Source organism: Balaenoptera musculus, chromosome 3, assembly GCF_009873245.2.
Source record: "Balaenoptera musculus isolate JJ_BM4_2016_0621 chromosome 3, mBalMus1.pri.v3, whole genome shotgun sequence".
NCBI lineage: Eukaryota > Metazoa > Chordata > Mammalia > Artiodactyla > Balaenopteridae > Balaenoptera > Balaenoptera musculus.
This window is the reverse complement of record NC_045787.1, coordinates 41,418,179-41,444,469: the sequence shown is the minus strand read 5'-3', so window position 1 is coordinate 41,444,469 and position 26,291 is coordinate 41,418,179. Positions and strand designations below refer to the sequence as shown.

At 35.6% G+C, this 26,291-nt stretch overlaps 1 protein-coding gene across 1 annotated transcript in view; it reads right to left on the bottom strand.

Moving 5' to 3' along the window:
• MTREX (Mtr4 exosome RNA helicase) overlaps positions 1-26,291 on the bottom strand; it is a 137,796-nt gene that overhangs the window by 105,825 nt on the left and 5,680 nt on the right. Inside the window, exons 2-5 of the mRNA XM_036849062.1 lie at positions 25,354-25,491; positions 23,980-24,046; positions 20,930-20,992; positions 19,896-20,008 (exon numbers count right to left, since the gene is read on the bottom strand). Of these exons, the coding sequence (XP_036704957.1) occupies positions 19,896-20,008; positions 20,930-20,992; positions 23,980-24,046; positions 25,354-25,491 (381 nt within the window). The remainder of the gene's footprint in view (positions 1-19,895; positions 20,009-20,929; positions 20,993-23,979; positions 24,047-25,353; positions 25,492-26,291) is intronic.

Here is a 26,291-nt window from a genome sequence, read left to right as displayed (position 1 = left end):
AAAAAAAACTGTCAACTCAGAATTACATATTCAGTGACATTATCCTTTCAAAAATAAAAGCAAAATAAAGACATTTCCAAATAAAAACTGAGGAAATTCACTGCTAACACATCAACCCCAGAAGAAATAGTCTTAAAAAATTCTTTAACTCGAATACAGAAAAAAGAATAGAGTTCTAAAAATGATAAATATGTGGGTAAATACAAGACTGTATAGGGTTTGTGCTTCTTTTTCAATTAATATTTTTAAAAACATAAGACTGTTTAAAGCAAAAACATTATTTTAACATTGTATTACACTGGATTTATAACATATAGTTGAAATACATGTGACAAAAATAGCAGAAAAAAAGGAGGAAGAAATATTAGAGCAAAGTATCAATATTTTACAGAAATTGTGGCTGTGATTTAGTTAAAAATGTATACTGTAAGCCCTAGAGTAATCACTAAAAACATAACTCAAAGCTAAAAAAAAAATCAACAGAGGAATTAAAATAGTATACTAAAAAATATTTGTTAAATAGAAGCCTGTTAAGACATTAGACACATTACTGAAAAACAACAAAATCAACCACATCAATCATTAAATCAAATTATAGAAATCATAAAGTATCTTCTCCAACCACAAAGAAATTAAATTAGAAACCAAAACAGAAAGGTGTATGGAAAATCACCAAATGCTTGAAAAGTAAACATAAGAGGAAACCAAGAGAAAATAAAAAATGAATTGAATTGAAAATAAAATGTAACTACCAAAATTTATGGGATGCATGTAAAGCAGTACTAAGACAGAAAATTATAGTTTTAAACACATTAGACAGGAAGAATAATCTAAAATCAATCTAATTCCACTTCAAGTAATTCCTTGATAGACACAGATTACCAAAACTGGCTCAAGAAGAAAGCAAACTGAGTTAGGAATTTAAAAATCTTCCCATGAAGAAAAGCCTAGGTGGTTTAGATGGCTTCATTAGTAAATTCTGTCAAACATTTAAAGAGAAAATACCAAAACTACACAAATCCTTTCAGAAGACAGACCAGGAGGGAACACTTCCCAACTTATATTATCAGGTCAGTATTAACATGGTATCAAACCTAGTCAAAGACCTTGTAAGAAAAGAAAATTACACACCAAAATCCCTCATGAAGATAAGATTCAAAGATATTCCAGAACAAACTATGCACAAACTGCAACTGGCAACATCATATAAAATGATCATGTGCCATAAACCAGGTTTATTTCAGGAATATAAGGATGGTTTAACAAAAAATTGATGTAATACACCACATTAACAGAGTAAAAAGCAAATACCATATCCTTGCCTCTATAGATGGAAAAAGGATTTGATAAAATACAGTGCTTCTTTTCTAATCCTCAATACACTTATTTTTCCCAGCTTTATTAAGATATAATTGACATATAACATTGTATAAGTTTAAACTATATACTGTAAGATTTGTTACACATATATATTGTGAAATGATTACCACAATAAGGTTAATTAACATCTCCATCACCTCACTAATTACCTTTTGGTTTTTTTCTGGTAAAAGCATTTAAGATCTACTCTCTTAGCAACTTTCAAGTGTATAATACAGTATTTTTAAAGATAATAACCATGCTCTAAATTAGATCCCCAGAAATTACTCATTTTATAACTGGAAGTTTGTTTCCTTTGATCAATATCTTCCTACCTCCTCCACCCTGTCCACCCCAGCCCCTGGCAACCACCATTCAACTCCCTGTTTCAATGCGTTCAGCTTTTTTAGATTCCAAATGAAAGTGAGATCACACAGTATTTGTCTTTCTCTGACTTATTTGACTTATAATGCTCTCAAGGTCCATTCATGCTGTCACAAATAGCAGGATTTCCTTTTTTTGATGGCTAAATAATTTTCCATTGTGATCGACAGTGTGTGTGTATATGGATATAGACAGACAGATATCACATTTTCTTTATCCACTCATCTGTTGATGGACATAGGTTGTTTCCTTGTCTTGGGTATTGTGAATAATAGGAATGCAGATATCTCTTTGAGATACTAATTTCATTTCCTTTAGATATATATCCAGAAGTGGGATTGCTGGATTATACTCTATTTCTAATTTTTTGAGAAACCTCCACACTGCTTTCCATAGTGACTGTACCAATTTACATTCCCACAACAGTGCACAAAGTTTCCCTGTTCTTCATATCCTTGCCAACACTTGTTATCTCTCGTCTTTTTGATAATAGCCATTCAAACAGGTGTTTTTAAATTTTTTTCATTTATTCCCAACTAAGAATAGAAAGGAACTTCCTCAACCTGATAAAAGGCACTTAGGAAAAAACTATAGCTAATATCACACTTCATGGTGAAACACTGAATGTTCTTCCTTTAAGATCAGGAACAGATAAGGATATCTACCGTCACTACTACTATTCAACAATGTACTGGATATTGCCAATGCAATAAGAAAAAGAAACTGAAGGGATAACATATCAAAAAGAAGCAGCAAAAACTGTCTTTATTCACAGACAATATGCCCACCTATGTAGAAAACTTTATGGAATATGAAAGTTACTAAAACTTGTTAGTAAGCAAGTATATTAACAAAGTGACAAGATAAAATATCAGCATATAAAAATAAACTGTACTTCATTAAGTCAGAAAAACAAATACTGTATGCTAACACATATATATGGTATCTAAAAAAAAAAAAGGGTTCTGAAGAACCTAGGGGCAGGACAGGAATAAATACGCAGACGTAGAGAATGGACTTGAGGACACGGTGTGGGGCAGGGGGGAAGGGTAAGCTGGGACGAAGAGAGTGGAATGCACATATATACACGACCAAATGTAAAACAGGTAACTAGTGGGAAGCAGCCGCATAGCACAGGGAGATCAGCTCGGTGCTTTGTGACCACCTAGAGGGATGGGATAGGGAGGGTGGGAGGGAGATGCAAGAGGGAGGAGATATGGGGAAATATGTATAGCTGATTCACTTTGTTATAAAGCAGAAACTAACACACCATTGTAAAGCAATTATACTCCAATAAAGATGTTTAATAAAATAAACTGTACTTTAGTATACAAGTCATTAACAATACAAATATGAACTTAAGAAAGAATGCCATTTGCAATAGCATGAAGCAATAAAATACTTAGAAAGAGATTTATGAAAATGTAAGACCTGTACACTGAAACTACAAAATACTGCTGAGGGATATCAAAGAGGATGTGAATAATGAAGAAATATACCATGCTCACAGACTGGAAGAGTCTATAATAATGTTAAGATGAAAATTCTCCCCAAATTATAAATTCAACACAATCCCTATACAAGTAGTCTTTTTTGGTAGAAATTAACAAACTAATCTTAAAATTTTATTGAAGAATGCAAAGGACCTAGAGGAGCCCAAACAATTTTCAGAAAGACTGATGTTAGAGGACTCTAATTACCTAAATTCAATACTGACTTTAAGGCTACAATAATCAAGATAGTGTGGTACTGGTATAAGGATACACACAGAGATCAACAGAATAGGAAGTCCAAAACCAAATCCATACATTTATAGTCAATTCACTAGGAATTCAATAGTCAATTCAATTCAAAGGTAATTTAGTGGAAAAATAACAGTTTTTCAACTAGAACAATTATCCACATACAAAAAGATTAATTTAAACCCCACCTTTACCTCACATCATACATAAAAATTAATTCAAAGGAAATCATAGCTCTAAGTGGAAGAGCTAATACTATAAACTTCAAAAAGAAAATATAAGAGAAAATATTTGTGATATTGGGATAGGCAAAAATGTCTTAAGGATTGACATCAATCAATCCATAAAAGAAAAAACTGAGCTGAACATCAAAATAAAAATCTTTTGTTCTACAAAAGATACCATTAAGATAGTTTAAAGAATTATTTATGATGCAGTAAGACCAACATCTCAATTTTAAAAATCAGCGAAAGACTGAAATAGATACTTCATTTAAGATATACAAACGGATATTTCATTTAAGATAAGCACAGGAAATTGATACTTAACATTTTTAGTCATCATAGAAATTCAAAACCACTATGAGACAGTACTATATACCCACTAAAATAGGTATAATCAAAAAAGATAATGACAAGAGGTGGTAAGGACATAGAGAAACTGGCACCCTCATCCATTACTGGTAGGAATACAAAATGGTACAGCCACTTTGGAAAACAGTCTGGCAATTTACTGAACAGTTAAATATATATTTGCCATAAAACCCAGCAATTACAGGTACTACCCAAGAGAAATAAAAACATGTCCACACACAGACTTGTACATGAATGTTTATATCAGAACTACTCAAAATGATCAAAAACACAAAACAACTCAAATGTCTATCAACTGAATAGGTAAATAAAATGTCAGGTATCCATAAAATGTAATACTACTTATAAATAAAAAGAAATGAACTAGTGATATATGCAGCATGAATGAACCTCAAAAATGTTATTCTAAACAGCGAAAAAAAAAAAGACACAAAAGACTCCACATTACATGATTTCATTTACATGAAACTTCTAGAAAAGGCAAAACTATTTAGACAAAGCTGATGAGTGTTTGCCTAGGGTTGGAGGTGGGAGTAGGTTGAAAGCAAACACACATAACAAAACTGTATGTATGGAAGTCTAAAACTGGAGAGGGTTGCACAACTGTACAAATTTATTAAAACTCACTGAACTGTATACTTTAAATGGGTGAGTTTAATAATATTTAAATTATATAATAATAATAAAGCTTTTAAAAAAAGCTTTACATAAAATAAAAAACCATCAGGGCCAGAAAACTACTTAATTACATAGATAATCTGGTACCAAAATGTTAACCCTAGCACCAGATTTATAAATAAAATATTATACTTGCTACAGTTACCAGCTGAAGCTGGAGTTTACCTTAAGTCCTTGAATCCCTAGGGGAAATCTTTATCTGAGATCCATGAACCACTCCCTGAAATTATAAAATATGGTATGTACATACAAATACATACCTCATCACATTTTTTTAATTGAGGTAAAATTCATACAACATAAAATTAACCATTTTAAAGTGTACAATTCAGTGGCATTTAGTACATTCACTATGTTGTGCAACCACCACCTCTACCTGATTCTGAAACATAATTCTCATCCTTCCAAAAACCCCATACCCATTAGGCAGTTACTTTTTGCTCCCCTCCTCTCAACATCCCCTGGCCTCCACCAATCTTTCTGTCTCTAGGAATTTACCTGAGATATTTCACATAAATGAAGTCATATGGGATATTTCACACAAATGGAATCATACCTACTGAATCTGGCTTCTTTTACTCAGCATGTTTCTGAGGTTCACCCACACTGTAGCATGTATCAGTACTTCACTGCTGTTACAGCTGGATAATATTTCATTGTACAGATAAACCAGATTTATTTATCTATTCATCAACTGATGGACTTCTGGGTTGTTTCTATCTTTTCACTACTGTGAATAGCGCTGCTATGAACATTCATGTATAAGTATCTGTGCATCTGTTTTCAGTTCTTTGCAGTAATATACCTAGGAGTGGAATTACTGAGTCATATAGTAATTCTACATTTAACTTTTTGAATAAGTACCAGACTGGTTTCCACAGCAGTCCTCACCAGGTTTTCAAAAGTGTCTATAAACCTGGTGAATTTCTTAAACATCTCTTTATGTTCTCCTAACCCAGAGTATGAGAGCAGGTTTCAGCATATACATGAAAATTTCCCATACTGAAAATCAGTCTGCTTTTGTAGGAAAAATGAAAGCAAAGTTACACTAATGCCCAGAATTCTAATGACTATATATGTTGCCTTTAAATGGATAATGCACCAAACTACTGTACACTTTTCTAAGTGAGATAAAATAACTGAACTAAAAATAGTCAAACCTCTTCTATATTTGTGCCTTAGGAGGAAACTAACTTCTGACTTCAGCACCTTCTGAAAAGTGGACCAATAAAAAAATTAGTCCTACTCCACTGGACAAAACTAGGGCAGTACCTGACCATAATGTGTTTGAATCTCAGAAACAGATCAAGACTAATCTGCAATTGGCTGATGCCATTAGAATGATAATTTAAGATCCAAAGCTTCACTTGTCTAACTCCCCTGCAAAGAGAAAAATTTTGAGTTACATCTAAGCCAAGTTCTGGAAAGACTAATATACAATAACCAGATAGGCCCTGACTATCCCAAAGGACAATATTCCAGAACTCATGAAATATATCCACCATTATGCCAAGGTAAAGGCAATGATGAATAGGGAGACTGGAGCCATTTTTAAGTTTTCTTCCTCTATGATCTTCTTTACTCTTTAGGTGATCACTGTTAAGAATACCTAATTCAGCTGCTCAATAGGAAAGCTGTAATTTCTCCATAATGAAGAAATAAAATATATTATAAATTATTAATAGTTAACCTGCAAACTCAAATTGATTTTCGAAAAGATGCCAAGACTGAGGGGAAAAAACAGTCTTTCAACAAATTCTGAGGCAACTGGATATCCATATGCAAAACAATGAAGTTGGACCTACAAAAATAAAAAACCCTCAAAATGGATCAAAGACCTAATATAATAGCTAAAATGACAAAACTCTTAGAAGAAAATATAGGTGTAAATCTTCGTCACCTTGATTAGGAAACGGTTTCTTAAAAATGACACAAGCAACAAAAGAAAACAGATGAACTGCACTTCGTCAAATTAAAGACATCTGTACCTGAAAGGACACTCAAGAAAGTGAAAAGATGACCTACAGAATGACAGAAAAGTTTTGCAAATCATATATCTGACAAGGAACTAGTATCAGAATACAAAACAACTACCACAATTCAATAAGACCAACAACCCAATGAACAAGTAAAAAAAGACTTAAGCAGACGTATCTCCAAAGACATAAAAAGGCCAAAGAGCACATTAAAAAATGTTCAATATCATCAGTCATTAAGGAAATGCAAATCAAAACCACAATGAGATGTCGCCTCACACCTGACAGAATGGCTATATCAAAGAGGCAAGAAACAAGTGTTGGTGAGGATGAGGACAAAAGGGAACCCCTGTGCCCAAGTGCCCATCAATAAATGAATGGATAAAGATGTGGTATATGCATATCCAATGGAATATTACTAAACCATAAAAAATGAAATCTTGCCATTTGCAACAACATAGATGGACCTAGAGGGTATTGTGCTAAGTGAAATAAGTCAGACAGAGAAAGACAAATACTGTATGATTTCACTTGTATGTGGAATCTAAAAAACAAATGAACAAACACAACAAAATAGAAACAGTTATAGAAACAGAAAACCAACAGGTAGTCACCAGAGGGGAGAATGGTGAGGAGAGGAAAGAAATAGGTAAGGGAGATTAAGAGGTAAAAACTTCCAGTTGCAAAATATATGAGTCATGGGAATGCAACATACAGTATGGGGAATATAGTCTAATAACTACATAATATCTTTTTATGGTGACATATTGTAACCAGACTTATTGTGGTGACCACTTTGAAATGTATAGAATTATCAAATCACTATGCTGTGTAATAGGAACTAACATAGTGTTACAGGTCAATTACATTTCAAAATAAACTTACAGAAAAAGAGATCAGATCTATGGTTACCACAGGTCGGGGCGGGGGTGGGGGGGGTGGGTTGGGATGAAGATGGCCAAAAGGTAGAAACTTCCAGTTATAAGTAATAGGGATGTAATATACAATACAATAAATATCATTAACACTGCTGAAGATTACATAAAAAAGTTGTTAAAAGAGTAAATCCTAAGAGTTCTTTCTCATCACAAGAAAAAAAATTTTTCTATTTCTTTAATTCTGTATCTATATGAAATGATGGATGTTCACCAAACTTATTATGATAATCATTTTATGATGCATGTAAGTCAAATCATTATGCTGCAAACCTTAAACTTACACTGTGCTACATGTCAATTGTATCTCAATAAAACTGGAAGAAAAAATAATTTAAAAATAATAAACTTCACATGATCAGAATCTAGAAACAATGCACATCATATAGGATTATACTAATACCCAGAGAACCTTAATCTTGTCTAGAAATAAGTAACATCATTGTGCTTTTTTTCTTTCTGGAATTCTTTTCAGAAACCTAATTAGTTCACCTTTAAAAATGCTTTGCATTATTCAGACTAACTTGTATTATGCTGAAAATCCACATTAAAAAAGTTTTTATTTAAAACAATCATAAAATAAATTTACTATATAATCAATTTTTAAAAAAAGGTAGTAACAAGTGTTGGCAAGGATATGGAGAAATTGAAGCCCTCATAAAATGATGCTGGGAAAATAAAATGATGCAGCTGTGTGGAAAACAGTTTGGTGGTTCCTCAAAAAGTTAAACATGGAATTAAACATGACCCAGTAATTCCATTCCTAGGTATATACTGAAGAGAAGTAAAACCATGTGTTCAAACAAAAACTTGTACATAAATGTTTCCAACAGCATCATTCATAATAGCCAAAAAACTGCGAATACTCATATATCCCATAAATTGATGAATGGATAAACAAAATGTGGTATATTAATACCACACAATTAATCAGTCAAAATGCAATTCAACTCTGATGTATACTACAACACAGATGAACCTTAAAATCATTATGCTTAGTGAAATAAAACAGAAACAAAAGGCCACGTATTGTATGATTCTATTTATATGAAATGCCCAGAAAAGGTAAAGTCATACAAACAGAAAGCAGACTGGTGGCTGAAAGGAACTGGGGCTAAGGAAATGTGGAACGACTGATTAATGTGTACCTGGTTTCTTTTTGCCATGGTGAAGGTGTTCACGAACTAGATAGTAGTGACAGCAGCACATATGAAGGAAAAAAAAGTTAACCCACAAAAGCCTATCTACAACAGATTGCAAAATCCCATCCACGTGAAAGAGCACAATCCACTTTCAGAATAGCCCAGTTCCTCTCAAACTTTAATGGACATATGCATCACCTGGTGATCTTGTTAAAATGCAGATTATGACTCAGTAGTTTTGGGGTGGGTCCTGAGATTCTGCCTAATAGGTCTGTAGCTGATACTCATGTATCTGGTGCAGGACCATACTTTGAGTAGCAAGACTCCAGAACTGTGGCCTTTAAATACAGTTTAGAAGAAAAGATACCTATCAAAAAATTTAAAACACAGGCAATATATGCATATTTATTTACAAAATTAGATAACTACTGCAGTAGTAGAGAACACACATTAAAAATAATGTAGAAAATACTTACTTGCAACATGGACTAACAAGGACTCGCTTTACCTATCCACCTGAAACAACTACAAAACATGACAAAATATATGAAACAATGATTTCAGACACTGAATAAAAGCATAGTAATCCTGGAGAAGGTGGAAGGAAATGAGGTAATTCCAGATTATTGTCCACAGAGTTTCCAAGTCACAGTTCCAGGAGATGGACCCTGGAGGTTTCCCTAAGTTAAGCAGACAGAGGTGGGAGCCTGGGGAGGCCATGGCAGCTACACTGCAGTGGAAAATAACCAGAGAAGAGACAGCTAGACAGAGGGAAAGCTCTGAACATCTGCTGAGCACTCCTGTGTTTTCAAGTAAGTAATAATCAGTGAATAAGTGTTAGGAAACAACCCAAAGCCAGGGGGAAACCAACCAAATGAAGCAGAGCTAAAAATAACCAGATCTTCACAGGGCTGGGAGTTATTCAGGTTCCCATTGGTCATGGTGGAAAAACTTATAATTCACAAGGTACTAGCTAGAATACCAAGAAATATATTAAATAGTGGAGAAAATTAGCCTTAGACTGAATGCTACTCTAGTCCTGCCTAAACTCATCATAAAAACAAGCCCTGAAAGGATTATATTTTTTTCCAAGAAACTATACCCCAGAACAAAGCTCAAGATGTTAATAGAAAGGGACGTTCAAGATGGTGGAAGAGTAAGACGTGGAGATCACCTTCCTCTCCACAAATACATCGACATGTGGAACAACTCCTACAGAAACCTACTCAACGCTGGCAGAAGACCTCAGACTTCCCAAAAGGCAAGAAACTCCCCACGTACCTGGGTAGAGCAAAAGAAAAAACAAGAGACAAAAGAATAGGGACAGGACCTGCACCAGTGGGAGGGAGCTGTGAAGGAGGAAAAGTTTCCACACACTAGGAAGCCCCTTCACTGGCAGAGATGGGGGGTGGGCGGGGGGAAGCTTCGGAGCCACGGAGGAGAGCACAGCCACAGGGGTGCAGAGGGCAGCGGAAGGATTCCCACAGAGGATCAGTGCCGACCAGCACTCACCAGCCTGAGAGGCTTCTCTGCTCACCCGCTGGGGCAGGTAGGGGCTGGGAGCTGAGGCTCTGGCATCAGAGGTCAGGTCCCAGGGAGAGGACTGGGGTTGGCTGCGTGAACACAGCCTGAAGGGGGCTAGCGTGCCACAGCTAGCTGGGAGGGAGTCCGGGAAAAAGTATGGAGCTACCGAAGAGACAAGAGACTTTTTCTTGCGTCTTTGTTTCCTGGTGCGCGAGGAGAGGGGACTCAGAGCACCGTCTAAACGAGCTCCAGAGACGGGCGTGAGCCGCGGCTATCAGCACGGACCCCAGAAATGGGCATGAGATGCTAAGGCTGCTACTGCAGCCACCAAGAAGCCTGTGTGCAAACACAGGTCACTATCCACACCTCCCCTCCCGGAAGCCTGTGCAGCCCGCCACTGCCAGGGTCCCGTGATCCAGGGACAACTTCCCCGGGAGAACGCACGGCACGCCTCAGGCTGGTGCAATGTCATGCTGGCCTTTGCCGCCGCAGGATAGCCCCTCATCCATGCCCCTCCCTCCTCCTGGCCTGAGTGAGCCACAGCCCCAAATCAGTTGCTCCTTTAACCCCATCCTGTCTCAGCGAAGAACAGATGCCCTCAGGCGACCCACATGCAGAGGCAGGGCCAATCCAAAGCTGAACCCCAGGAGCTGTGTGAACAAAGAAAAGAAAGGGAAATCTCTCCCAGCAGCCTCAGGAGCAGTGGATTAAATCTCCACAATCAACTTGATGCACCCTGCATCTGTGGAATGCCTGAATAGACAACAAATAATCCCAAATTGAGGCGGTGGACTTTGGGAGCAAAAATATATATATATTTTTCCTTTATCTCTTTTTGTGAGTGTGTATGTGAATGCTTCTGTGCGTATTTTGTCTATATAGCTTTGCTTTTATCATTTGTCCTAGGGTTCTGTATGCATGCTTATTTTTTTGTTCTTTCCTTTTAGTATAGTTTTTAGTGCTTTTTATCACTGGTGGATTTCTTTTTTGGTTTGGTTGCTCTCTTCTTTCCTTCTCTTGTTTTTTATTACTTGTAAATTTTTTTATTTTTAATAATTATTTTTTATTTTAAAAACTTTCTTTTTTCTTACTTTCTTTCCTTTCTTCTCCCTTTTATTCTGAGCTGTGTGTATGACAGGATCTTGGTGCTCTGGCCGGCTGTCAGGCCAGGGCCTCTGAGGTGGGAGAGCCGAGTTCAGGACGTTGGTCCACCAGAGACCTCCCAGCTCCACATCATATCGAATGGCGAAAATCTCTCAGAGATCTCCATCTCAACGCCAAGAGCCAGCTCCACTCAACGACCCAAGCTACAGTGCTGGACACCCTATGCCAAACAACTAGCAAGACAGGAACACAACCCCACTCACTAGCAGAAAGGCTGCCTAAAATAATAAGGTCACAGACACCCCAAAACACACCATCGGACATGGACGTGCCCACCAGAAAGACAAGATCCAGCCTCATCCAGCAGAACACAGGAACTAGTCCCATCCACCAGGAAGCCTACAAAACCCATTGAAGCAACCTTAGCCACTGGGGGCAGACATCAAAAGCAATGGGAACTATGAACCTGCAGCCTAGGAAAAGGAAACCCCAAACACAGTAAGTTAACCACAATGAGAACACAGAGAAACACACAGCAGATGAAGGAGCAAGGTAACAACCCACCAGACCAAACAAATGAAGAGGAAACAAGCAATCTACCTGAAAAAGAATTAAGAATAATGATAGTAAAGATGATCCAAAACCTTGGAAATAGAATGGAGAAAATATAAGAAACGTTTAACAAGAACCTAGAAGAACTAAAGAGCAAACAAACAATGATGAACAACACAATAAATGAAATTAAAAATTCTCTAGAAGGAATCAATAGCAGAATAACTGAGGCAGAAAAACGGATAAGTGACCTGGAAGATAAAATAGTAGAAATAGCTACTGAAGAGCAGAATAAAGAAAAAAGAATGAAAAGAATTGAGGACAGTCTCAGAGACCTCTGGGACAACATTAAACGCACCAACATTCGAATTATAGGGGTCCCAGAAGAAGAAGAGAAAAAGAAAAGGACTGAGAAAATATTTAGAGATAACAGTTGAAATCTTCCCTAACATGGGAAAGGAAATAATCAAGTCCAGGAAGCGCAGAGAGCCCCATACAGGATAAATCCAAGGAGAAACACGCCAAGACACATATTATTCAAACTACCAAAAATTAAATACAAAGAAAAAATATAAAAAGCAGCAAGGGAAAAACAACAAATAACATACAAAGGACTCCCCATAAGGTTAACAACTGATCTTTCAGCAGAAACTAGGCAAGCCAGAAGGGAGTGGCAGGACATATTTAAAGTGATGAAAGGGAAAAACCTAGAACCAAAATTACTCTACCCAGCAAGGATCTCATTCAGATTCGACAGAGAAATTAAAACTTTTACAGACAAGCAAAACCTAAGAGAATTCAGCACCACCAAACCAGCTTTACAATAAATGCTAAAGGAACTTCTCTAGGCAGGAAACACAAGAGAAGGAAAAGACCTACAATAACAAATCCCAAACAATTAAGAAAATGATAATAGGAACATACATATCAATAACTACCTTAAATGTAAATGGATTAAATGCTCCAACCAAAAGACACAGACTGGCTGAATGGATACAAAAACAAGACCCATACATATGCTGTCTACAAGAGACCCACTTCAGACTTAGGGACAAAAACAGACTGAAAGTGAGGGGATGGAAAAAGATATTGTAAGCAAACGGAAATCAAAAGAAAGCTGGAGTAGCAATTCTCATATCAGACAAAATAGACTTTAAAACAAAGAATGTTACAAGAGACAAAGAAGGACTTTACGTAACGATCAAGGGATTCCAAGAAGAAGATATAACAATTATAAATATTCATGCACCCAAAATAGGAGCACCTCAATACCTAAGGCAAATGCTAACAGCCATAAAAGGGGAAATCGACAGTAACACAATCATAGTAGGGGACTTTTAACACCACACTTTCACCACTGGACAGATCATCCAAAATGAAAATAAATAAGGAAACACAAGCTTTAAATGATACATTAAACAAGATGGACTTAATTGATATTTATAGGACATTCCATTCAAAACAACAGAATAAACTTTCTTCTCAAGTGCTCACAGAACATTTTCCAGGATAGATCATATCTTGGGTCACAAATCAAGCCTTGGTAAATTTAAGAAAATTGAAATCGTATCAAGTATCTTTTCCGACCACAATGCTATGAGACTAGATATCAGTTACAGGAAAATACCTGTAAAAATTACAAACACATGGAGGCTAAACAATACACTAGTTAATAACTAAGAGATCACTGAAGAAATCAAAGAGGAAATCAAAAAATACCTAGAAACAAATGACAATGAAAACACAATGACCCAAAACCTATGGGATGCAGCAAAAGCAGGTCTAAGAGGGAAGTTTATAGCACTAAAATCCTACCTGAAGAAACAAGAAACATCTCAAATAAACAACCTAACCTTACACCTAAAGCAATTAGAGAAAGAAGAACAAAAAAACCCCAAAGTTAGCAGAAGGAAAGAAATCATAAAGATCAGATCAGAAATAAATGAAAGGGCTTCCCTGGTGGCGCAGTGGTTGAGAATCTGCCTGCCAATGCAGGGGACACGGGTTCGAGCCCTGGTCTGGGAAGATCCCACATGACGCAGAGCAACTGGGCCCGTGAGCCACAACTACTGAGCCTGAGCGTCTAGAGTCTGTGCTCTGCAACAAAGAGAGGCCGCGACAGTGAGAGGCCCGCGCACCACGATGAAGAGTGGCCCCCACTCACCGCAACTGGAGAAAGCCCTCACACAGAAACGAAGACCCAACACAGCCAAAAATAAAAATAATAAATAAATAATAAATTTAAAAAAATTTAAAAAAGAGAAATAAATGAAAAAGAAATGAAGGAAACAATAGCAAAGATCAATAAAACTAAAAGCTGGTTCTTTGAGAATATAAACAAAATTGATAAACCATTAGTCACACTCATCAAGAAAAAAAAGGGAGAAGACTCAAATCAATAGAATTAGAAATGAAAAAGGAAAAGTAACAACTGACACTGTACAGATACACAGGATCATGAGAGATTACTATAAGCAACTACATGCCAATAAAATGGACAACATGGAAAAAATGGACAAATTCTTAGAAAAGCACAACCTTCTGTGACTGAACCAGGAAGAAATAGAAAATATAAACAGATCAACCACAAGCACTGAAATTGAGGCTGTGATTAAAAATCTTCCAGCAAACAAAAAGTCCAGGACCAGATGGCTTCACAGGCAAATTCTATCAAACATTTAGAGAAGAGCTAATACCTATCCTCCACAAACTCTTCCAAAATATAGCAGAGGGAGGAACACTCTCCAAATCGTTCTACGAGGCCACCATCACCCTGATACCAAAACCAGACAAAGATGTCACAAAGAAAGAAAACTACAGGCCAATATCACTGATGAACATAGATGCAAAAATCCTCAACAAAATACTAGCAAACAGAATCCAACAGCACATTAAAAGGATCATACACCATGATCAAGTGAGGTTTATCCCAGGAATGCAAGGATTCTTCAATATACGCAAATCAATCAATGTAATACACCATATTGACAAATTGAATAAAAACTATATGATCATCTCAATAGATTCAGAAAAAGCTTTTGACAAAATTCAACACCCATTTATGATAAAAACCCTCCAGAAGGTAGGCATAGAGGGAACTTATCTCAACATAATAAAGGCCATATATGACAAACCCACAGCCAACATTGTCCTCAATGGTGAAAAACTGAAACCATTTCCACTAAGATGAGGAACAAGACAAGGGTGCCCACACTCACCACTATAAAAGCAATCCAAAGAAATAAAGAATCCAAGAAATAAAAGGAATCCAAATCAGAAAAGAAGAAGTAAAGCTGTCACTGTTTGCAGGTCACATGATACTATACACAGAGAATCCTAAAGATGCTACCAGAAAACTACTAGAGCTAATCAATGAATTTGTTAAAGTAGCAGGATACAAAATTAATGCAAGGAAATCTCTTGCATTCCTATACACTAAGGATGAAAAATCTGAAAGAGAAACTAAGGAAACACTCCCATTTACCACTGCAACAAAAAGAAAAAAACACCTAGGAATAAACCTACCTAAGGAGACAAAAGACCTGTATGCAGAAAACTATAAGACACTGATGAAAGAAATTAAAACATGATACAAACAGATGGAGAGATATACCATGTTCTTAGATTGGAAGAATCAACATTGTGAAAATGACTATACTACCCAAACAATCTACAGATTCAATGCAATCCCTATCAAACTACCACTGGCATTTTTCACAGAACTAGAACAAAATTTCACAATTTGTATGGAAACACTGAAGACCCCGAATAGCCAAAGCAATCTTGAGAATGAAATACGGAGCTGGAGGAATCAGGCTCCCTGACTTCCGACTATACTACAAAGCTACAGTAATCAAAACAGTATGGTACTGACACAAAAACAGAAACATACATCTATGGAACAGGATAGAAAGACCAGAGATAAACCCACGCACATATGGTCACCTTATTTTTGATAAAGATGGCAAGAATATACAATGGAGAAAAGACAGCCTCTTCAGTAAGTTGTGATGGGAAAACCTGACAGCTACATATAAAAGAATGAAATTAGAACACTCCCTAAAACCAAACACAGAAATGAACTCAAAATGGATTAAACACCTAAATGTAAGGCCAGACACTCTATAACTCTTAGAGGAAAACATAGGCAGAACACTCTATGACATAAATCACAGCAAGATCCTTTTTGACCCACCTCCTAGAGAAATGGAAATAAAAACAACAAAAAAATGGGACCTAATGAAACTTAAAAGCTTTTACACAGCAAAGGAAACCATAAACAAGACGAAAAGACAACCCTCAGAATGGGAGAAAATATTTGCAAACCAAGAAACTGACAAAGGATTAATCTCCAAAATTTACAAGCAGCTCATGCAGCTCAGTATCAAAAAAACAAACAACCCAATCCAAAAATGGGCAGAAGAGCTAAATAGACATTTCTCCAAAGATATACAGATTGCCAACAAACCCTTGAAAGGATGCTCAACATCACTAATCATTAGAGAAATGCAAATCAAAACTACAATGAGATATCACCTCACACCAGTCAGAATGGCCATCATCAAAAAATCTACAAACAATAAATGCTGGAGAGGGTGTGGAGAAAAGGGAACCCTCTTGCACCATTGGTGGGAATGTAAATTGATATAGCCACTATGGAGAACAGTATGGAGGTTCCTTACAAAAGTAAAAATAAAACTACCATACGACCCAGCATTCCCACTACTGGGCATATACCCTGAGAAAACCATAATGCAAAAAGAGTCATGTACCACAATGTTCACTGCAGCTCTATTTACAAAGCCAGGACATGGAAGGAACGTTAAGTGTTCACCGACAAATGAATGGATAAAGAAGATGTGACACATATATACAATGGAATATTACTCAGCCATAAAAAAAAAACTATATTGAGTTATTTGTAATGAGGTGGATGGACCTAGAGTCTGTCATACAGAGTGAAGTTAAGTCAGAAAGAGAACAACAAATACCGTATGCTAACACATATATATGGAATCTAGAAAAAAACAAAAATGGGGGCTTCCCTGGTGGCACAGTGGTTAAGAATCTGCCTACCAATGCAGGGGACACTGGTTTGAGCCCTGGTCCGGGCAGATCCCACATGCCACAGAGCAACTAAGCCCATGAGCCACAACTACTGAGCCCGGGTGCCACAACTACTGAAGCCTGCATGCCTAGAGCCCATGCTCCACAAGAGAAGCCACTGCAATGAGAAGCCCGTGCATCGCAACGAAGAGTAGCCCCCTCTCGCCACAACCAGAGAAAGCCCACGCACAGCAACAAAGACCCCATGCAGCCAAAAATAAATAAATGTATTTAAAAAACAAAACAAAAACAAAAAACAAAACAAAAAACAAAAATGCTTCTCAGGAACCTAGGGACAGGACAGGAATAAAGATGCAGATGTAGAGAATGGACTTGAGGACATGGAGAGGGGCAAGGTAAGGTGGGACAAGGTGAGAGAGTGGCATGGACATATATACACTACCAAATATAAAATACATAGCTAATGGGAAGCAGCCACATAGAACAGGGAGATCAGCTCGGTGCTTTGTGACCACCTAGAGGGGTAGGATAGGGAGGATGGGAGGGAGATGCAAGAGGGAGGAGATATGGGGATATATGTGTATGTATAGCTGATTCACTTTGTTATAAAGCAGAAACTAACAAACCATTGTAAAGCAATTATACTCCAATAAAGATGTTAAAAAAAGAAAAAAAGATGTGAATAGAAATGCAAAAATATTCATCACCCAAGGAGGTAAAATTCACAATGTCCCGGCAGGCATTAAAAAATAACCAGGTAAGCAAAGAACCAGGCAAATACAACCTATAATATGAGTAAAAATAAATAAGTAAAAAGGCATCCAAAAATGAGACAGAAAATATAAAATAGTAAATAAACAAGGATAGTGAAAGTTACTATATAGTATAACTATATTCTGTACATTCAAGAAAATTGAGAAAAAATAAAACAGCATGTTTGGAAGAAATATGGAAAATATTAAAAGACCCAAACCAAACTTTCAGCAAAAAAAAAATCTAAATCTAAGATGAAATAAAGTTGGTAGGATTAAAAGCATATTTGACATTGCAGAAAAAAAGATGAATAAAGTTAAAGCCATTTAAGAGCTGTCCAAAATGAAACACAGAGAATAAACACCAAAAAACAATAATAAATAAGAGTGTCACTAGGCTCTGAGACAACTTAAAGTCAACCTAAGTTTAACTGAAGTCCTAAGATTACTAGAAGGGGGACTATTTGACATAAAAAATGGCTGAAATTTTCCCAAATCTGATGAAAACTAATAAACCCATGATTTGAGAAGCCCAATAAATTCAAGCATAAGAAACATGAGAAGAATTATGTAAAGTCACATCATAATTAAACTGCCAAAAGTCAGTGATGAAATTAAAAAACAGCCAAACATCCCATCAGAGCCGTATGCAAAGCAGTAGGAAAATACTGACCTATAATGAAGGGAAAAGTCAATTAATTAAAACAGATCAGGGAGTAACACAAATGAAAGTAATAGTCACAAAAACATTTAAACAGTTTTTAAACTGTATTCTGTATGCTCAAAAAACTGGAGGAAAGTTAAGTAGACACATGGAAAACAAACACACACAAAAATGAACTTCCAGGAAAGAAAACTATAATGTCCGAGATGAAAAAAATGCACTGAATAGGATTAAGGACAGATTAGATAATGAACAAGCAAAGATTAATGAATCTGAAGATAGAGCATTAGAAAAGACCTGAAATGAAATGCACAAAAAATGAACATAGCATTAGTGAATCATGATACATATTCATGACTGAAGGGAAATTTACAGCACTAAATGTCTGTATTAGAAAAAGGTCTGAAATCAAGGATCTCACCTTTCCTCCTTTAAAAAACTAGAACAAGAAGAGCAAATGAAGCCCAAAGTAAGTAGAAGAAATGAAATAAAGGTAAGAGTCTAAATTTACAGAAATCAAATAGAAAAAATTTAAACTTTTAAAGAGTACAGTAAAAAAGTTATTTTAAAATTTCATTTTAAAACTAGAAAGTGAGCAAGAGAAGAAAGGAACAGAGACAAACTACAAAACAGCCAGAAAACAATTAACAAAATGGCAGTAAGTACACACCTATCAATAATAAAATGTAAATAGACGAATTCTCCAATCAAAAGAGAGTGGCTGAATGGATAAAAAAAGAAGTTGCAGCTACATGCTGCCTATAGGAGACTCACTTCAGATATAAGGACACACAGACTGAAAGTGAAGGGATGGAAAAAGATATTCCATGCAAATAGAAACCAAAAGAACGTTGTGGTAGCTACACTTATGTAAAACAAAATAGACTTTAAAACTAAGACTGTAAGGACTTCCCTGGTGGTGCAGTGGTTAAGAATCCGCCTGCCAATGCAGGGAACATGGGTTCGAGCCCTGGTCTGGGAAGATCCCACATGCCGCAGAGCAACTAAGCCCATGCGCCACAACTACTGAGCCTGCTCTCTAGAGCCGATGAGACACAACTACTGCAGCCCAGGCACCTAGAGACTGTGCTCTGCAACAAGAGAAGCCACCGCAATGAGAAGCCCGCGCACCGCAAGGAAGAGCAGCCCCCGCCTGCAGCAACTAGAGAAAGCCCACGTGCAGCAACGAAGACCCAATGCAGCCAAAAATAAATAAATAAATTTATAACAATAAATAAATAAATAAAAAATAAAACTAAGACTGTAACAAGAGACAAAGAAGGGCATTACATAATGATAAAGGGGTGAGTCCAACAGGAGGATATAATATTTGTAAATATTTATGCACCCAACATAGGAGCACCTAAAGTATAAAGCAAATATTAACAGTCCTAAAATTCCATTTAAAAAGAAAGCTACTCACTCAGCGCATACAGTTTTTCCTGCTGATGTATGTGCAGATACTAGAACAGACTGATTATTATCAACACACTGAATGGCTTCTCTTTGAAAAGCATCAAGAATGAACGGGTATTCCTATAAAAAAAATTAGTATCTGTATGAAGACACCTAGACACATCATAGTACACTTAAAACCAAGAGACGCTACCCCTAGAAGCATTCTGGGAGCATTTCTTTATGAGTCTATATGGGAAATATGCCACCCACTAGAGAAAATTAGGAAGAATTAAAAAAAAAACTTTAACCAGACAGCATAGAAGTTATTTCTACTATCTGATCTTTCAATTATTATATGTTTACATATATATTAATTACAACACAATAATCATTACCATTTATCAAGAACATGCTTTATGGTGGGCACTGTGCAACACATTTTCCAGATACTAATCTTCACAGCAACCCCTAACCTAAGTATAATTTCTTTTCACAGATGGGAACTCTGAGGCTCTGAAAAGGCAAGGCCTCAATGAAGTTCATTCAGCAAAGGCAGAATAATATATCTATTAGACTTGAAGAGTTCATGTTTACCCCACCATACTGCCTTTTTTACTTAAGAAAATGACTTGGAAAATTTATATTACTCTTTCACCATCTATCAGGGTTTCAAAATCCATTTACTATCAGCAATAGAGTTTAAATTTCATTAGAAGCTTGTTCAACTCCCAAAACTATATGCAAAACTGATTGTACATATGCATTTTTTTCCAGAGAAAGATCAGTACTTTTCATTAGATTCATTAAAAAGGTTGAGAATTATTTTAATTTTTAAAAATCTTATCACATGATACTTGGTTTTCAGCATGGTTATTGATTTGGTTCTCACCATATTTGACTTCAGGTGGCGGCTTCTTAGTTTGTACATATACATGTGTGTATATACATATATACACACACACTGGGAAGTATAAGAATCTCATTTAAAAGTTTATCTTTAAGAGTTTTAGGAAAACAGACTCACAAAACTGTACAAACCGTACTGCCCAAAGTACAAACCTTTGCAGCTTTTCCAACGCGAGGTTTAAGTGGTAGATAATCTTCATCTGCAGGAAGTGCAACCTGATGTTAAAAAAAAAAAAATCAATTTACTATTCGAGAATTGATGCATTCAACACTCCTTAATCAATGATGGTTTGAAAAATAAAGGTGATGAACTAAAGTGTTTCTGACAGTCTTAGACACTGTAAAATTAAATAACCACCTTTGAGAAAAAGTCAAAATGCAAAAGCTACAACATTCAAAAAACTTCTATTAGTGTTTATCTGATAGTAATCTAATTAAAAGCACTTAAGTCTATCTCCCAAAAGAAACTGTTTATTAAGGTCTAGGATCTATCTCAGCTATCTTTGTATTTTCTATATCTAATGTACTTCCTGACATTAATGAATGCTCAAAAAAGCAGAATGGACATAAAAAAGGGATGCCACTATATGAAAGAAAACTATGTGGAATAAAATGGTATTATTCCCTGCAACAGGAAACTAATTTTCCTCCAGTGAAGATTAAGATCTGGAGAGCAGTTCACAATATATCTAAATTCCCAATACGTAAGCGAATTAATGTATAAATAATCAACAAGGGCAAAGTACGGTACACACAGAAGTTAGAAATAATTTCTAAGAGCAAAATTTCAACAAACAAGTATGAGGTAAGATTAGCTGTCTTAGAAATATTGAGAGATTGTTGGTAAATTTGCAATTCTATTACAATCAAGATGATGTGTGTAGTGTTTCAAAAAGGAATAACTAGAACCTGACTGTAATTAAGTGAAACGATAAATTATGAAACTCAATGAACAATACCCAGTATAATAACTGTGTTAGAAGCAATGTGAAACTCTAAATAGAATCTATAAAGGGGTAGAATTTGGTAGTTTATCCAGCACACATTACGAAAGGATTAATTTGAGTTGTTTTTATTAATGAATGAACCCTTCCGGGGACAGGAATAGTTTTCATCAGTCTTCCCCTTGAGACTACATATTCCCCTTTATTATGACGCCAAGAAACTTCTAAGTAGTTTCTGACTCCTAGGTAGTTTGACAATAAGAGGACTACTTATCCATTAATTTAAGGGAATGTCCTTCTTTTGTTATACCATACCATGAGTATGATGAAAGTGATTCTATCCAAAGAGCACAACCTCCGGCGCACTGACAAAATCAAATTTCGGAATCTGAAAATCTGAAGACTAGACCCTAAATCATGGTGTGACCCTCATCAAGGTATGATCAACCTGCGGGGCCATACCTGGTTATTTGGTTCACCTCCCTCACATCTCTCCTTATACTTGCTATGACATGAACAAAAAACATTAACACAAAGTAATTTAGATTTTAACATTTCTGAGATTTAATAGCAGCAACAACAAATTGTGTTTTCACATGTATGAGAATCAGAGTTTTGTTTTTATTCTCTGAAAACAGTCTGGGTAACACTAACTTATAACAGACAGGTAGAAGAAGCCTATAGAGACTAAGGAGTCAGAAAAATAGAAAACCAACAGAATAATCAAGAGTCAAATAGACTTAGCAATTAGTTATTGGTGATTTTTGCCAGAGCAGTTTGAAAGACATGGAGAAAGAAGAAATCTAACTATAGTAGACTAAAAGATGACTGGAAAGTTAGGAAGTTAAGCAGGGATTTTCTAAGCAGATCACTCAATAACAACTCTGAAAAGAAAGGGACCATAACTTTTTTTGTTTATCTCTATATTCAGTGAATAATAAAATATACCTGGCACCCGAAAGATATGTACTGAATGAATGACTACAATGGGGAAGAAGAAACACAACACAGTGGCTAAAAAGCAACAAAGAACAAAAAAGAAGCTTTTGAATATTCATATGCTGATAAGAAAAGGAAAATAGAGAAAAGGAGACACCAGAAACAGTCAAGGGAAAATGGAATGATCCAAGTCTTTGTGGAGGCAGTAGGATACAACCAAGAACAACTCTCCTCAGCCTAAACAACGCAGTGCCTTGTCCTTTGAGTTGATGTGACTCCAACTTGGTATCTTCAAACCTCTAATATAAAGTAAAAGGTAAGGTTACCTGCTAAAAATGTGAGAGGAGATAACAGAATGGAGGGTTTGAGGATAATCATGAAGGAGGACAGAAAGAACTTCTGACTTCTTGAGAGAAAAATTTGTGTGTGTTTGAGGTTTTTTCCCCATCTTTTTAAGACCACAGCATCAAATAGGGTCTAATATAAGTGTTAAATGAATGATCTAATGGATATTATACCTCCCAAACTAAGTGCTATTCTAAAGGAACATAAGGAAATTTCAAGTAGAAAAACAGGTGTTTAAGAAAATAAGGTTCCAGATCTACATCAAAAGCAATTTTTGTTAATTTGGAATTACTCTGCTTATTTGATAAAGTCTTTAATAAGATTCCCCAATTAACTGTAGTAATAACTTATAAGGTTACATGGTAAAGGCAGAAGGCTTAATAGAAAGAACGAGTGTTAGTTTCCTTATGTCCCATATTTTTATAAATGCTCACTGATAAACGGTTACTACAAGCTATCAGTGACCACCATCTTGTGGCAGACAATGAAACTGCAATATATCAGTCATCAGAGCAAAACACAAAAAAGCACGGGACCTGCAAAATGTCACTGTTACTTGACTTTAGGAGCATGGGAATAAACATGTACTAAATTCCTACTCTGAAAAACAAAACAAAAAAACCAACAAAAAAACCCTACTCTGTGCTGGGTATCTTACCTAATTTTCTTACATAATCTTCACAACCACCCCAAGATGTAAATCCCATTATTCTAAACTTACAAATTAGAAAAACAATGTCAAAGAGGTTAAGAAATTTATCCAAGACTGTAGTTGGGAAAAGCGCTGTGTCAGTGTCTGAGCTCAGGTTTGAATACAAACCCCCAGCTCCTTCCACTAGACTACGTAAGCTGACTGCACAGAAACTACATATTGTTTCCAAAGCCCTTAAGGCTAAACTTCTTGTCAATCATCAGACTAGATAGTCCAAAGCAAAATCCCACTTAAAACACCAACTTACCATACACTGTGCTTACCTCATGTGTACACCCTTCAACAGTTTCAACTGATTGTACCTTGACCCTGGGCATCAAGTCTGACAAACTTAAAAAAAAAAAAAATTGTTAAAATTACATTAAAATAAATTACTGAGAATTATATATGCTAGGAATTCAAAATGGTGAGTTAGCATCTTTTATTACAAATACAAAACAGACTCCAAATGGATTATTCAAATAATTATGTCAGCTTAGTTCCAGTAACTATTTTGGATAAAAAGTACCTCTACAAAAGCATTATCACTGCTTCAAAACACAAAGCTGCTTATAAAAACCATTACGTGATAGGAAGTATAAAATAAACTAGCCTAATACAGATGTTGCTATAATTTATAGAAGTGTTCCCTCTTCTCATCAAAATCCTAAGTTATACTCATCTAGGTTCTCTGTTTAGACTCTGAAAAGACATGATTGTGGATAAATTGAAGAAAAATAGATGTATTTCTGCACTAGATCCACTATTATTGATTGTACTTTTGATTTTTTACTTTAAATCAATAACCATACTTTGGATAAAACCCAAGAATTACTACAATAAGCAACAATGATTTTAAATTATCAGTATTATTTTGTAACCTATTCCACTAGTTTGGACAAACAGTGCATCTTAAGTATTTCAGTGATACATCTACCACCATTTATAGTACCTACTTTTGCTAGCTACAACAACAGCTAACCGGTTAAAAAACAACAACAACAAAAAACCATAGGAGTAAATTCTTTATTGTAGTGCCAACCTAGAATATGGCAAATGAGAAGGGAAAAGCAAAGTCATGACCATCGCTACGAGAGGAAACAGGTCAACCTAAGAAATTGGAATTAATTTCTAGAAAGTTCCAACTTTTGAAATCAAAGAAACACCCAGCTATTTCAGCCACACATATCCATGGGTCTCCCTCATTGACAGTAGTCTTGAGATTCATAGCCACTCTACTGCTACATGCAACAGTGAAAATCTAATTCCTTCTAATGCTCCTTCTCAAGGATTCCCTTCCATTGTGTCAGTTTTATTCTTTCCTTTTATCCCACTCTTCCAGTGATCCTCTTCTAAGACATTAACGAATAAATGAAATGGCATTTCTTCTTTTTAAAAAAATCAGGCTTCAAGATTCTTTCTTAAAATTGGATTCAAAAGTATTAAAAGCCTTTCTTTTCTATATTGTTTTCCATTTCCCCAAACTTACCTAATTGTTCTACAGTTATATGTTTATATGAATATATAAAGAATATTTATTTTCATTTCTCTAATTCAACAAATATTTTCATAAAGTAACAACATACAAGCAATTTTCAAAACTTCAGGCAACCACCCAACCTAAGAGTTACTAGCATTTATAACAATGGAAATACTACCTTAAGTCTTCAGTTATTGACTCTTCTACCCTGGGCTTCTTTCCAAAAATGGGTTCATCTGTGCCCTCGAAGTCTGCATCTCTCTTGTTTTTTCCAATATTAGTTGACTCAGATTGTAATTTACCATCAAAACGTCTTCTGAAAAGTGAACGGTTTAGAATGAATTCTGCAATAGCACTGCTTACTTTAAGGGTGACTCCGTAAAATATTATCCCATGTATAATATACACTATTAACAAAAAAAGTCATGTAAATAGATATTACAAATCAAAAGTGGCTAAAGCCCAGAATACTCTTATTTTAACTAATGAAACTGAATACTACTCCTCTTTCATTTCATATTTTCTTGGAAATTCTGTTCTAAAAATATTTTGCAACTCACATTAACGTAACTACTACTAATATAATATTCTTAAAAACTGTAAAATACCATTAGACATTTACGTGAACACTTTCAATAAACATTTAATGCTTTTCTAATGGCATAATATTACTATTTGGGAGAAAATTTTTTTATGTGGTTGGATTCACTGGTCAAAAGTAGTGACAATAAACGGTGCTTTGTGGATTGGATAACCATAGGGAAAATCAATCTGACCCCTATGCCAATTATACACAAAAATCAATATGGATATTAGATCTAATTGTGAAATGCAAAAACAACAAAGGCTCTAGAAGATAAAATGAGAAAATTATCTTTAGGTATTACTAAACAGAACATAAAATTGTTAACCAAAAAGTAAGTTTGCTAAATTGGACTGCATTGAAACTAAGAGTTTCTGTAAATCAAAAGGTACCATTAAGAGAGTACAGAGAAAAGACAAAGTGGGAGGAAACACACATAACTGACAAAAGGCATATGTATCTAAAATAATGGAAGTGACGGCTACAGATTAAAAAAAAAAAGATAACCCAATAAAAAAATGAGCAAAAGACTA